Source organism: Coregonus clupeaformis, unplaced genomic scaffold, assembly GCF_020615455.1.
Source record: "Coregonus clupeaformis isolate EN_2021a unplaced genomic scaffold, ASM2061545v1 scaf2559, whole genome shotgun sequence".
NCBI classification, from domain to species: Eukaryota; Metazoa; Chordata; class Actinopteri; order Salmoniformes; family Salmonidae; genus Coregonus; species Coregonus clupeaformis.
Window position 1 is genome coordinate 36,652 of NW_025536013.1, and position 15,953 is coordinate 52,604.

At 45.0% G+C, this 15,953-nt stretch overlaps 1 protein-coding gene across 1 annotated transcript; it reads right to left on the bottom strand.

Annotated features, from left to right (window-relative positions):
• Positions 1–964: 964 nt before the first annotated feature.
• Positions 965–2,520, bottom strand: LOC121564506 (complement C1q-like protein 2). Its single transcript, XM_041875798.2, has 3 exons — positions 2,035–2,520; positions 1,641–1,769; positions 965–1,471 (listed from the first exon to the last, which is right to left on the bottom strand). The coding sequence occupies exons 1-3, from the start codon at positions 2,390–2,392 to the stop codon at positions 1,185–1,187; spliced, it is 774 nt and encodes a 257-aa protein (XP_041731732.2). The 5' UTR covers positions 2,393–2,520; the 3' UTR covers positions 965–1,184.
• Between the last annotated feature and the right edge of the window lie 13,433 nt (positions 2,521–15,953).

Consider the following 15,953-nt stretch of genomic DNA (forward strand, 5'->3'; position numbering starts at 1 on the left):
CCTCAGCTGTCCTCCCTTCACTGTCCTCCCCTCAGCTTTCCTCCCCTCAGCAGTCTCCCCTCAGCAGTCTCCCTTCAGCTGTCCTCCCCTAAGCTGTCCTCCCCTCAGCAGTCTCCCCTCAGCAGTCTCCCCTCAGCAGTCTCCCCTCAGCTGTCCTCCCCTCAGCAGTCTCCCCTCAGCTGTCCTCCCCTCAGCAGCCTTCCCTCATCTGTCCTCCTCTCAGCTGTCCTCCCCTCAGCAGCCTTCCCTCATCTGTCCTCCCCTCAGCAGTCTCCCCTCAGCAGTCTCCCCTCAGTTGTCCTCCCCTCAGCAGTCTGCCCTCAGCTGTCCTCCCCTAAGCTGTCCTCCCCTCAGCAGTTTCCCCTCAGCAGTCTCCCCTCAGCTGTCCTCCCCTCAGCAGTCGCCCATCAGCTGTCCTCCCCTCAGCAGCCTTCCCTCAGCTGTCATCCACTCAGCAGTCTCCCCTCAGCAGTCTCCATGTCTTTTTTTATTCTCCTCTCCATCAGTGTGTGTGCCAGCAGACTGGATGTGCACCACAGGGCCCGGTGCACTGGGCTGCAAGGAGATCGTTCACGTCTGCTTTAATTGCGACACACAGCGGATCAACAAGGTCTGCGGGAAGATATTGAATCAGTGTGAGAGAAAGTGCCTCCGATCTGCAGCCTTCCCTGCAGTCAACACTGGTATGTACAGTATGTCCCATTTTTTTGTGAAATGCAATACGGACTCCCTTAATTTGCTCTTGTATCAACCCTCTGCCATACCAATTTATGTTCGATATTTTTATTGTGCGCATTTATTAGTCTTCAATGCCGTAGGTCACAATTTTGTTCATATCAAAACAAATACTGAGGAACAAGTTTTCATTAGTTACACCAGCATCTATATTCTGTAATTTACTGGTTAGATTATATTATAGACATTAAAAAACACGTATTTGCTGTACAGGTGCTGCTCGAGCAGATGTATAAAATACAATTAAATGTATTCTTTTTATTAGCCTTCTTAATTAAAAATCTCAATTATTATATCTAATGAGAACAAATACAGGATGCCCCTCTTGCATTCCTACAAGCATACGCTAACATCTTACAGTTTTGACATAGAATATGGTATGTAATTGACCAGAAAAACATATTGAACATTTCTAGCATATTTCTAACACATTCATCATCATCTTTTCCTCACATGGGAAAGAGCAGGAAACCGTTAAATGAGGAGTAGTGATTGGCATTGTCAGATATCCGACGTCCATCTTTCCAGAGAGCAACGTACACCTGCTCTCCCACTTGTAGCAGGAAGGTGGCGCTATTGGATGAGGACTCAGAGGAACCTCCTTCCTTCTCATCATACACAGAGACCATTCTCTGTCCGTTATGACATAAGCTTGCCCCTGTCATTGTACTCCTTCCCCAATCAAAAGCTGTGAAGGTGAAATGGTAGAGTCCTCTCACTGGTGCTGTAAAGATGCCTACAATCGGAGGAAAAAGAGAAAGTATTAAGCATTATTGTTAATTTAGTGTATAAGAAGTAAGGAAATGTAACATACAGTAATAGCTACACACAGCATACTAACTAATGTAAGCATGAGCTTTGTGTGTAAAAATGTAAATACATTTTTTTGACATTGAGGTAAATACCTGTGGTTGGATTGTAGGCATTTCCAATGTTTGATAGAACACGCCGGAAGACCAGAGTGATTTCATTGCTGACAGGTCCAATGGTTCCAGAAATTCCTAAAGTAGCTGAGAACGCCACCTGGGGCCTGTCTAGGATTTAAGATGACATGACAACATTTGTTTTACAGTTACGTTTTGATCATTTACAATAATTACTGTTCAGTTTAAGTTAACACAACTTGATTGGCACAACAACATGACAAAAAAAAATGTCATGGGTAAATTACAGTTTGATCAGAATTACTTTAAGTTAACTTATAATACAGTAAAACAATTGACAATTGGAACACTTTGAACATACTCATTGATTATGCACTAATGCTTCCCAGTGAACATCATACATCATACACTTTACCTTCATTGAATCTCTTCAGTTCATTCACTGTGGCATTTAACGACCTAACTTGGCTCTCACTGGCTTCCAGCCTGTTTCTCATGCCTTCCAATGACCTAACAGTTGCTCCCAGTCTCTCCTCCATTGCCCCCAGTTCTCTCATCACAGTATGAATGGTAGGCTCACATCCTGATTGGGTTGTTGTTGTAGTGGATGCGGTCTTCACCTGCTGGTTGTGAGTCTTGTATTCATTCTCTATGTTCCGTCCCTGTTCAGGCTGAATCTGTACCATGATGTCATTCAGGTTGTCTTCTCCAGCATCTTCACTGAGAGTCCCAGACAGACACAGCAGCACCAGGGTCAGAGTCAGTCCCCCCATTCTACAGATCAATACTTAAATGTGTACTTCAGTAGTAGATATATCTACTGCGGCTATATAACCTGCAGGTCTGTATTGATTCTCAGGCTTTTTCCTCTGTGATGTGTCTGCGTGTAGCCTACCTCTTGTTTTTATAAGCATGTCTGGGTTAAATATTATCCAAAGACATTGATGAGGAGAGGTATAAACAAAACAATAATTATGTTTGTGTACACGAGAAGCTTGACTCATGTGGCCAGAGAGTTCATAGAAATTACCTTTTTATTTGGTTATACACTTTAGTTTACATTTTGTATTTATTCATAATATTTTTATGGATTTAAAGCTAATACATTGTTAAGAGTATTGATAAATTCTAAATCAATTACAGTAAATACAAATTATACTGTGTATGTATAATTTAGAAAATAAGATGTAGTATTACATTTTGAATATTAATATTAGCTCCATGTACATTGGTTTTACATAGGATTAAGGAGGTGACCACTGAAGGTATTGTAAATGAGGTGGTCCTCGTAGACCCTCATGTTTGCCAACAGACGCATGTAGACCTGGTCTCCCTCTTCCAACAGAATGGAGGCACTGTTGAATGAAGAGTCATCTGTGCTCCCTGACTTCTCGTCGTGGATAGAGACTATTGTCTGCCCATTATAATATAAACGGATAGCAGTAGTGTGTGCACTGGCATGATTGAAAGCAGAGAAACCAAAGACATAGACTCCTCTCACAGGCCTCACAAAGATGCCTGAAAAACATTAAAGAAATTAGTCAATGAAAGCTTTTGTCAATTGTCAATTTGTTAAATTGACATGCATTGTATAAGATGGCTCAACCATGGTTAGAAATCACCTACCTGTGTTTGAGCTGTAGGCATTGCCAACATTGGTGAATATCTTTCAGTAGACTGAAGTGGTGCCAGTGTTATACGGCCCTATATGTCCACGATGAATTCCTAGCGCAGCTGAGAAGGCCACCTTTGGTGTCTCTGTAGACAAACAAAGGTTGGTGCTCAGCAAACTTGTGAGGATAGCAACAAAAGCAACAAAGTCGTGTAGTGAGCAAAAGCAACAAAGTCATTGGTTTCCAGAGAAAATAGTGACTATTACCTTGTCTCTGTCTCTTCAGCTCCTCTACCATAGCCCTCAGTTGTCTGAGCTCAGTGTGGATGATGGACTGGCATCTCTCCTGGGTACTGGTGGTTGCTGCAGTCTCTATCTGCTTGTTGTGAATCTTGTATTCAGAGTCCCAGACAGACACAGCAGCAGCAGGGTCAGAGTCAGTCCCCCCATTCTACAGATGGATACACTTTAGGAGTAGGCCTATATACTTGGAAGTTCATTCTGTATTGACTTGCTGAACATGTCCACTGTATATACTGTGCACAACCCAGAGTTGATTATTAGATGGTACCTGCAATGAGCATAAATAGGGTCTAGGGACTTTTGCCCTCATATGAGAAAAGTATCCTCGCAATATATATATATATATATATATATATATATATATATATATATATATATACAGTACCAGTCAGAAGTTTGGATACACCTACTCATTCAAGGGTTTTTCTTTATTTTTACAATTTTCTACATCGTAGAATGATAGTGAAGACATCAAAACTATGAAATAACTCATATGGAATCATGTAGTAACCAGAAAAGTGTTTAACAAATGAAAATATTTTTTAGATTCTTCGAAGTAGCCACCCTTCGCCTTGATGACAGCTTTGCACGCTCTTGGCAAGAATGATAGTTGTTACGTGTGACGTGTTTTTCTTTCTCCCCATTTTCCTGTGTAGTGTGTTTGTGTGTTCTGGGCATTACAGGTGTGCTGAGTTGCGGCTGACGATGGTGGGCGTGGCTTCGGTCCGGAGTCCTGGCAGCTGTAGCTGATTGACGAGAGAGTATAAACTGATTGCCGTGTGAGCTCGAGAGAGAGAGAGAGAGAGAGAGAGGAGGGTGCACTTTTTGATTGGCTGTTTGAGGATTTGGTTATTTGTTGTTTTAATTTATCTTTGTTTGTGTTCCAGCCTGTCCTCCTGATGTATTCCACCCTACCTGGGTCCTGGAGAAGGGAAAGGTAGTTCTGCCCATGGGTGTACATTCACACGTAGATAACCCATTGTTTTACACGCTAGGTTAGCCGGGCAGGTGTCACCCCTGTATTTTTGGTAAACAGGTAGGAAAGTGGGTTAGGGTTCTAGAGTGTGATAGGAAGGATTAGGTGTGTAGAAGAGGAGGGACATTTTGTTTATTTTCATTACTTGGACCCCGTTCCCAAATATTCCCTTCTCTAAACCTTCCCTGGTTTGTTAGATTTTTGTTTCAATACTGTTTCTTTATTGGTGTTGTATATTTTGTTTAAGTACCTTACTAAACGTCCCTTGAGGGCTAACATTGAGTTCTGGTTGTTGTCTGGTTATTTTAGTTCATTACACCCCACATTTCTTCCCCATCCATCTAGTTTACCTTGTGTGCGCAAGCACAGGCATTTACGTCTCCTCCTCAGACGAACTACACCCGAGGGGAGAACGTAACAATAGTGAAGACATCAAAACTATGAAATAACTCATATGGAATCATGTAGTAACCAGAAAAGTGTTAAACAAATCAAAATATATTTGAGATTCTTCAAAGTAGCCACCCTTGGCCTTGATGACAGCTTTGCACGCTCTTGGCATTCTCTGAACCAGCTTCATGAAGTGCATTTGGAATGCATTTTCAATTAACAGTGTGTCTTGTTAAAAGTTAATTTTTGGAATTTCTTTCCTTCTTAATGTATTTGAGCCAATCAGTTGTGTTGTGACAAGGTAGGGGAGGTGTACAGAAGATAGCCCTATTTGGTAGAAGACCAAGTCCATATTATGGCAAGAACAGCTCAAATAAGCAAAGAGAAACGACAGTCCATCATTCCTTTAAGACATGGTCAGTCAATCCGGAAAATGTCAAGAACTTTGAAAGTTTCTTCAAGTGCAGTCACAAAAACCATAAAGCACTATGATGAAACTGGCTCTCATGAGGACCGCCACAGGAAAGGAAGTCCCAGAGTTACCTCTGCTGCAGAGGATAAGTTCATTAGTTACCAACCTCAAATTGTAGCCCAAATAAATGCTTCACAGAGTTCAAGTAACACACACATCAACTGTTCAGAGGAGACTGCGTGAATCAGGCCTTCATGGTCAAATTGCTGCAAAGAAACCACTACTAAAGGACACCAATAAGAAGAAGACTTGCTTGGGGCAAGAAACACGAGCAATGGACATTAGACTGGTGGAAATATGTCCTTTGGTCTGATGTCCAAATTGGAGATTTTTGGTTTCAACCACCGTGTCTTTGTGAGACGCAGAGTAGGTGAACAGATGATCTCCGCATGTGTGGTTCCCACCGAGAAGCATGGAAAAGGAGATGTGAGGGTGTGGGGGTGCTTTGATGGTGACACTGTCAGTGATTTATTTAGAATTCATGGCACACTTAACCAGCATTGCTACCACAGCATTCTGCAGCGATACGCCATCCCATCTGGTTTGTGCTTAGTGGGACTATCATTTGTTTTTCAACAGGACAATGACCCAACACACCTCCAGGCTGTGTAAGGGCTATTTGACCAAGAAGGAGAGTGATGTAGTGCTGCATCAGATGACCTGGCCTCCACAATCACCCGACCTCAACCCAATTTAGATGGTTTGGGATGAGTTGGACCGCAGAGTGAAGGAAAAGCAGCCAACAAGTGCTCAGCATATGTGGGAACTCCTTCTAGACCGTTGGAAAAGCATTCCAGGTGAAGCTGGTTGAGAGAATGCCAAGAGTGTGCAAAGATGTCATCAAGGCAAAGGGTGGCTACTTTGAAGAATCTCAAATATAAAATATATTTTGATTTGTTTAACACTTTCTTGGTTACTACATCAAAACTATGTGTTATTTCATAGTTTTGATGTCTTCACTATCATTCTACAATGTAGAAAATAGTAAAATAAAAATAAAAAACTTGATTGAGTAGGTGTGTCCAAACGTTTGACTGGTACTGTATATATATATATATCAATACATTTTAACACATTAGGGGGGTTGCCCTATTTTTGTTTTGAGCACCTGCCCCCCCACCCCTTTGTTTTTAGTGTGAGACTGTCTCTATCTTGTGAATAGAGATTGTATTTCTCTAGCTTGTTAATAAAGATTGTACTTTGTCCACTGCAGTTAAAGTTGTAATGAAGTAAGCCAGAGAAAAATAGATGGCATTATCAGACTTTCTTATCATTTCTGTTATTTATGAATTCACCATTTTATGATTACACGTGCAGACAACATTCTCAAGGAAGTTGTACAGAAAAATAAGCCTTATCTACACAGTATCTCCTTGGCCAGGGCATTATCCTCCAAGTGCTTCACTGATAGTATATTTTATACAGCATTTACAGGAAGGAGCCATTGACTAGGGCTGATAAATGTCTTTATCTGTCATGGGACGCATTCACAAAGTTGTGACCTCACACTCACAGAGTTTTTCCCAGGCAAGCTGCCTGACCAAACACAAGCAGCCGTCAATGCAGTGGCTGAGTAGGAAAAAAAAAACTGCCTATATGTGAACGAAAAGAAAACCAAGGATATGGTCATCAGCTTCAGAAGGGCTGCTGACAAGGCTTCTCCACCAGCTGTTGCTGTAAACAGTTGAGCATGTGGAGTCCATCCGACTGCTGGGTGCAATGGAGTCAGTTGACCTGTCCTGGGTTGAGCATGGCAGGTATATCCTAAAAAAGGTTAAACCCACAATAAACTACATAAGTGTAGCAAGGCGAACTGGGTTCCCAACTGAAGTCCTACTGCAGGTATACCTGAACTTCATCTGCACCTCGCCAGTGTCGGTTGGCCTTCCAAAGTGCCTCTAAGGACTTAGAATGCATTCAGAGAAGATGCTGCCACATCATTGGCACTCCCTACAACGCACTACCATCTCTGGAGAGCAGACGGGATGAAGCCACAGTCAAGACCTTCAAAGCGCTCCTGCATGACCACACAAGTCCTCTGTAAGCGTTTCTAACCCCTACACAGAGACAGTATAATCTGAGGAGTTCAAGGCAATACTCTATTCCAAGCTGCACTACAAGTCACCAGACATCTATGTTGGCAAGAGCTCGTGAACTATGTTCTTTATGACGTATGATTTAATGATGATGCACTGTCCATATAGTTAGGTGGATCATATGTTTTATATTGTATGACATCGCATTTTATGTATGTTTCTGTATATGTACCAACATGTTCAAATAAACCTAAAACTACATTGATTCCTAAACACTGTTGCATTGTGACCCAGCTTAGACCCTTCAAAAATGTATTGTGACCAACTACACATTCTTGTGACCAGGGCTAGTTCTTAATTCTGAAAATCCCTCCGCTCTCGTTAGCTATGATGCACAGGCAAGTACTACGGCAAACCATGCTCCAGTTAGCAGCCTACTGCAAGCATCTTTGAATCGCCATACTGTAGCTAGTTTGCCAGCTTGTTGATGAAGTTGTAAGGCACCAAAGATATGGGACTGTTCTCAGAAATCAGCATGTATCTGACTTTGACAGCTGTCACTGTGCCTCGTTACTTTGCAACATTTAGCCAGCTGTGCTGTAGAATTCGGTGCACTAATCACAGCAGAACAGATATCATGAAAACGCATTTGTGCATTAGTTAGAACTTCATCACACTAAATAGCTAGATGGAGTATTCAGAATTGAGTGTGGGAACCTGCATTGTTAGCATCCCTGCCTTTTTCGTTTCATAAGGATTGATTTGAGACTGGACCAGCCAGCAAGCAAACAGCAAGCAAACACATTTTCATGCACATTTCATAACCCCCCAACCCCCCAAAACAAAAAATCATGCACATTTTCAATTTCATATATACTGATTCTAGAACCACAAAACACCTTAGCAAGATGTAGAACTGTATAATGAAGACTTGCTAATGAAAAAAAATAGAAAAAAAATATTAGCTACAGGTTTATTGTTTTTGGTTAGATTAACTCAGACTCTTTTGAGGATGAAAGGGGGTAAAGTGGACGATGTCACCTTGGTGTCACGATCGTCATATGGAACAGACCAAGGCGCAGCGTGATGAACAAACATACTTTAATTAGTTAAAGTTTAAACACAATACAAAAACAAGAAACGACTCGTGACGTCCAACGGTATCAATGACCGAACACGGAACAAAAACCCACAAACACAAAGGGAAAACAGACAGTTTAAATATGGCTCCCAATCAGAGACAACCAGCCAACAGCTGACACTCGTTGCCTCTGATTGGGAGTCACTCAGGCAAACATAGAAATCAACAAACTAGAACCCCCAACATAGAAATAAACACATAGAATAAACACACCCTGGCTCAACAAATAGAGTCCCAGAGCCAGGGTGTGACAGTACCCTAAAGGCGCGGACTGCGACCGCGCCTCAACTAAACAAAACAGGGAGGGCTGGGCGGGCATACCTCCTCGGCGGCGGTTCTGGCTCCGGCCTTGACCACCACCCTCCAATACACCCCCCATAGCGCCCCTGGTCCAGTCTGGCCCCGCCGGCTGGAGCCGAACTGGACTCTAGCAGGAGCGGTTAGCTTCAGCTCCATCGTGGAGCAGTTGACCGGTACCTTACCAGGCACCGGTGACCCAGGCACGGGTTGTGCTGGACTGACGACGCGCACCCCTGGCTTGGTGCGTGGAGGAGGAACGGGCCTTACCAGGCTGACGACGCGCACCCCTGGCTTGGTGCGTGGAGGAGGGACGGGCCTTACCAGGCTGACGACTCGCACCCCTGGCTTGGTGCGTGGAGGAGGGACGGGCCTTACCAGGCTGACGACTCGCACCCTGGCTTGGTGCGAGTGGCAGGAACAGGCCGGGCCGGGCTGGCGACGCGCACCGTTGACTTGGTGCGAGTGGCAGGAACAGGCCGGGCCGGGCTGGCGACGCGCACCGTATACTTGGTGCGAGTGGCAGGAACAGGCCGGGCCGGGCTGGCGACGCGCACCGTATACTTGGTGCGAGTGGCAGGAACAGGCCGGGCCGAGGCGGGCGACGCGCACCGTATACTTGGTGCGAGTGGCAGGAACAGGCCGGGCCGGGCTGGCGACGCGCACCGTATACTTGGTGCGTGGAGCAGGGACAGGCCGGGCTGGGCTGTCGATACACACCGTAGGCTTGGTGCGTGGAGCAGGGACAGGCCGGACCGGGCTGGCGACGCACACCGTAGGCTTGGTGCGTGGAGCAGGGACTGGCCGGACTGGGCTGGCGACGCACACTGTAGGCTTGGTGCGTGGAGCAGGGACAGGCCGAACCGGGCTGTGGAGACGGATAGGAGCCCTGGAGTGAAGGGCGGCCACAACCCGTCCTGGCTGAATGCCTACCCTCACACACTCTGTGTGAGGCATCCGCACAGGACGTACAGGGCGGTGTATCCGTAACCTGGTAGCCTCCAGAATCCGCCCCTTTTTTGCCTCCGTCAGCCCCGTCGTCCATGCCGTGTGCCCCCCCCTAAAAATTTTCTGGGGTTGCCTCTCGACCGCCCGACGACGACCCTGATCATGCATTTGCTCCTCCCTACGGCGCGCCTCCACCGTCTCTTCTCCCGGCGCTTCCTCCCATGTCCAGCCCAAGAGCTTCCCCTGGACACGCTGCTTGGTCGTTGCATGGTGGGTTTTTCTGTCACGATCGTCATATGGAACAGACCAAGGCGCAGCGTGATGAACAAACATACTTTAATTAGTTAAAGTTTAAACACAATACAAAAACAAGAAACGACTCGTGACGTCCAACGGTATCAATGACCGAACACGGAACAAAAACCCACAAACACAAAGGGAAAACAGACAGTTTAAATATGGCTCCCAATCAGAGACAACCAGCCAACAGCTGACACTCGTTGCCTCTGATTGGGAGTCACTCAGGCAAACATAGAAATCAACAAACTAGAACCCCCAACATAGAAATAAACACATAGAATAAACACACCCTGGCTCAACAAATAGAGTCCCAGAGCCAGGGTGTGACACTTGGTAACATTTTCTAAAGTTAGGACAGCATATTGTAGCGGAACTTATTTGTAGCTATCCCATGGGTGTTTGCGAGTTATCAGATTGATCAGTGCAGATGGCAGAGAAAATGGTGACCAGGGCATACTGCACCTTTTGTGACCCACTACATTTTCTTGCGACCTATCACACATTTCTGTGACTGAACGTTCTTGTGACCTACAATTATTTCCCCTGACCCACTGTCTGACTATACTTCATAAGTCCTAATGTTTTCGGCTCTAGTCTTAGATTGTAATGAAACTGTATGCTGGTTCAGACCATGAGTCTATCGAAACAGAATCCCCTTGACCTAGTAACTAAGAATAGATTCTTGTTTACGTCTGAACCCTAGCATGTGAATGTGTAAGCCCAAAGTCAAATAGAAACCGTGTTCGGAGTCTGAGACACTGAGAGAGAGGGATGTGTGTTTGTGATTTTATCTTTAAATTCTGTTAACTGTATGGAAGTCTGAATACCTCACCTGTGTGTATTGTAAAAGGTTGCATTTCAGTGACATCTCAAATGTCTTACATATTTAGAGAATTTGACTTGCATTTACTGACTATATACAACACTCACCAATATTCTGTTTGCATATAGGCCTAACAATGATTAACAATGAACAGTCTGTCCCATGAAGTACTGGATGTGTAAGGAAGTTGTACAGAAAAATAAGTAATATCTACACAGTATCTCCTTGGCCAGGGCATTAACCTCCACGTACTTACCTGATAGCATATTTTATACTGCATTTACATGTAGGAGCCATTGACCAGGGCTGATACATATATTTATCTGTCATGGGATGCATTCGTACGTTGATTAGTTCTAACTGTACTTTTTCAATGTAGAGCCCCCAGTCCTGCTCAACCTTTCTCAGATAGATCCTTTGTCCCACCCCACACACACGCGGAGACTGGCTCAATTGGTGCCTCCAGTGATGCTATCTCTTTCATCTTTACCCAACGCTTAGGTTTACCTCCACTGTACTGATATCCTTCCATATCCTTGTCTGTACATAATGCCCTGAATCTATTCTACAACGCCCGGAAATCGGCCCCTTGTTTTCTCTGTACCCAACGCACTAGAAGACCAGTTCTTAAAGCCTTTAACCGTATCCTTATTCTACTCCTCCTCTGTTCCTCTGGTGATGTAGAGGTTAACCCAGGCCCTGTAGCCCCCAGTATCACTCCTACTCCACAGGCGCTATCATTTGTTGACTTCTGTAATCGCAAAAGCCTTGGTTTCTTGCATGTTATCATCAGAAGCCTCCTCCCTAAGTTTGAGTTATTCACTGCGTTAGCACACTCAGCCAACCATGATGTTCTAGCAGTGTCTGAATCCTGGCTTAGGAAGGCCTCTAAAGATTCTGAAATTTCCATTCCCAACTACAACATTTTCCGTCTAGATAGAACTGCCAAAGGGGCGTAGTTGCAATCTACTGTAGAGAGCTCTATCATCCTATCCAGGTCTGTGCCCAAACAGTTTGAGCTTCTACTTCTAAAAATCCACCTTTCCAGAAATATGTCTCTCACTGTTGCCGCTTGCTACAGACCCCCCTCAGCCCCCAGCTGTGCCCTAAACACCATATGTGAATTGATTGCCCCCCATCTATCCTCAGAGTTCGTATTGCTTGGTGACCTAAACTGGGATATGCTTAACACCCCGGCCGTCCTACAATCTAAACTAGATGCCCTCAATCTCACACAAATTATCAAGGAACCTACCAGGTACAACCCTAAATCCGTTAACGTGGGCACCCTCATAGATATCATCCTGACTAATTTACCCTCTAAATACACCTCCGCTGTCTTCAACCAGGATCTCAGCGATCACTGCCTCATTGTCCGTAATGGGTCCGCGGTCAAACGACCACCCCTCATCACTGTCAAACACTCCCTAAAACACTTCAGTGAGCAGGCCTTTCTAATTGACCTGGCCCGGGTATCCTGGATGGATATTGACCTCATTCCGTCAGTAGAGGATGCCTGGTTGTTCTTTAAAAGTGCTTTCCTCTCCATCTTAAATAAGCATGCCCCATTCAAAAAATTCAGAACTAAGAACAGATATAGCCCCTCGTTCACCCCAGACTTGACTGCCCTTGACCAGCACAATATGTGATATGCAACTTTTCAGGGAAGTCAGGAACCAATATACACAATCAGTTAGGAAAGCAAAGGCTTACTTTTTCAAACAGAAATGTGCATCCTGTAGCACTAACTCCCCAAAAAAATTTCAACAAGCATTTTGCTACGGCTGGCCATGCTTTCCACCTGGCTACCCCTACCCCGGCCACCAGCTCTGCACCCTCCGCTGCAACTTGCCCATGCCCCCCCCCGCTTCTCCTTCACCCAAATTCAGATAGCTGATGTACTGAAAGAGCTGCAAAATCTGGACCCCTACAAATCAGCTGGGCTAGACAATCTGGACCCTTTCTTTCTAAAATTAGCCGCCAAAATTGTCGCAACCCCTATCAGCAGCCTGTTCAACCTCTCTTTCGTATCGCTGAGATCCCCAGAGATTGGAAAGCTGCCGCGGTCATCCCCCTCTTCAAAGGGGGTGACACTCTAGATCCAAACTGTTACAGACCTATATCCATCCTGCCCTGCCTTTCGAAAGTATTTGAAAGCCAAGTTAACAAACAGATCACCGACCATTTAGAATCCCACCATACCTTCTCCGCTATGCAATCTGGTTTCCGAGCTGGTCATGGGTGTACCTCAGCCACGCTCAAGGTCCTAAACGCTATATAATAACCGCGATCGATAAAAGACAGTACTGTGCAGCCATCTTCATTGACCTGGCCAAGGCTTTTGACTCTGTCAATCACTGCATTCTTATTGGCAGACTAAATAGCCTTGGTTTCTCAAATGAATACATCGCCTGGTTCACCAACTACTTCTCAGATAGAGTTCAATGTGTCAAATCGGAGGGCCTGTTGTCTGGACCTCTTGCAGTCTCTATGGGGGTGCCACAGGGTTCAATTCTCGGGCCGACTCTATTCTCTGTGTATATCAATGATGTCGCTCTTGCTGCTGGTGACTCTCAGATCCACCTCTATGCGGACGACACCATTTTCTATACATCTGGCCCTTCATTGGACACTGTGTTAACAAACTTCCAAACGAGCTTCAATGACATACAACACTCCTTCCGTGGCCTCCAACTGCTCTTAAACGCTAGTAAAACTAAATGCATGCTCTTCAATCGAACGCTGCTTGCACCCGCCTGCCCGACTAGAATCACTACTCTCGGCGGCTCTGACTTAGAATATGTGGACAACTACAAATACCTAGGTGTCTGGTTAGACTGTAAACTCTCCTTCCAGACTCACATTAAGCATCTTCAATCCAAAGTTAAATCTAGAATTGGCTTCCTATTTTGCAACAAAGCCTCCTTCACTCATGCTGCTAAACATGCCCTCGTAAAACTGACTATCCTACCGATCCTTGACTTCGGCGATGTCATTTACAAATTAGCCTCCAACACTCTACTCAGCAAATTGGATGTAGTCTATCACAGTGCCATCCGTTTTGTCACCAAAGCCCCATATACTACCCACCATTGTGACCTGTACGCTCTTGTTGGCTGGCCCTCACTACATATTCGTGCGCCAAACCCACTGGCTCCAGGTCATCTATAAATCCCTTCTAGGCAAATCCCGCCTTATCTTAGCTCATTGGTCACCATAGCAACACCCACCCGTAGTATGTGTTCCAGCAGGTATATCTCACTGGTCATCCCCAAAGCCAACACCTCCTTTGGTCGCCATTCCTTCCAGTTCTCTGCTGCAAATGACTGGAACGAACTGCAAAAATCTCTGAAGCTGGAGACACTTATCTTCCTCACTATCTTCAAGCATCAGTTGTCAGAGCAGCTTACCGATCACTGCACCTGTACACAGCCCATCTGTAATTAGCCCACCCAACTACCTCATCCCCATTTTGTTATTTACATTGTTATTTATTTTGCTCATTTGCACCCCAGTATCTCTATTTGCACATCATGTTCTGCACATCTATCACTCCAGTGTTAATACTAAAATATAATTGTAATTATTTTGCACTATGGCCTATTTATTGCCTTACCTCCATAACTTACTTCATTTGCACACACTGTATATAGATTTTCTATTGTGTTATTGACTGTACGTTTTGTTTATTCCATATGTAACTCTGTGTTGTTGTTGTTTTTTCCGCACTGCTTTGCTTTATCTTGGCCAGGTCGCAGTTGTAAATGAGATCTTGTTCTCAACTGGCTTACCTGGTTAAATAAAGGTGAAATAAAAATAAATAAAATAAAAAATAGTTGAAAGTCTGTAGCGCAAAGTGAACCTAACAAACATGATCACGGTGACATCTAGTGGTATTTAAGAGTAAGGCGCTATGTTTGAGTTGGGATTAATGTTTTACATTTTGGACATTTACATTACATTTACGTCATTTAGCAGACGCTCTTATCCAGAGCGACTTACAGTTAGTGAATACATATTTTTTATTTTTTTTTATACTGGCCCCCCGTGGGAATCGAACCCACAGCCCTGGCGTTGCAAACGCCATGCTCTATCAACTGAGCTACATCCCTGCCGGCCATTCCCTCCCCTACCCTGGACGACGCTGGGCCAATTGTGCGCTGCCCATGAGTCTCCCGGTCGCGGCCGGCTGCGACAGAGCCTGGATTCGAACCAGGATCTCTAGTGGACACATGCTGAAGAATAGGACAGCATACAGTATTCTTTCACTCAATTCAACCATAGTGCTCTCAGATTGAACCATTCGTGAATGTTCTGAATCAGTACCATTGACAACCTCTTACCAACCATTGCCAACCTCTTACCAACCATTGCCAATCTCCAGCTTTGCCAAGCCTCTGGACCAGGCCCTGAGTGGCCACGCTGCCACATTGTTGGATGGAGAGATCTTCATCTCAGGGGGGTTCGACTGCAGGTACCAGTGTCTGACGTCCATGTTCCTGTACCACCCTGAGAGAGGAACCACCTACATGGCAGAGACGAGCCAGGATCGGGCCCAGCACTGTATGTAGGTCCTGCATGGTGGTGGTGGTCTCTGCGTGGTCGGAGGGGTGTGTAACCTACGTACGTTCTACACCGACCAGTTGGCCTGTGAGGTCTACGACACTGTTAGTGACTCCTGGAGTGCCCTCACACCCCTGGCCGTCTCCCATGTTGGAGCAGCCTCTGTGGTTCTGGAGGGGAAGCTCTATGTGCTTGTAGGATACTGCCAAGAGGACTACAGGGAGACCAGACTGGTGCATCGTTATGAACCCATACCCAATGTTGGGAGAACATGGGCAAGATGCCCGGACCTAACACTGACATAAGAGCCTGTTTGCTCCGCCTACCCGCCCACTTGAGACAATGAGAGAGGGAACTTTATAGGGTGATAAAGTTCCACATTACATTGAAGTTGTTTTTTATGAACTGAAAAAGAGACAGGACTACTTTGATGCTCCACCTGCCTGCCCACTTGAGACAATAAAACAATGAGA

What these genes read in the sequence shown, in the direction of transcription:
- LOC121564506 (XM_041875798.2), bottom strand. Translation starts at nt 2,392, where the DNA reads ATGGGGGGACTGACTCTGACCCTGGTGCTGCTGTGTCTGTCTGGGACT. An exon ending in ACTGAAGAGATTCAATGAAG is followed by an intron (nt 1,770 to 2,034) that starts GTAAAGTGTATG and finishes CTTAAATCCTAG; the next exon opens with ACAGGCCCCAGGTGGCGTTC. An exon ending in TGCCTACAATCCAACCACAG is followed by an intron (nt 1,472 to 1,640) that starts GTATTTACCTCA and finishes CTCCGATTGTAG; the next exon opens with GCATCTTTACAGCACCAGTG.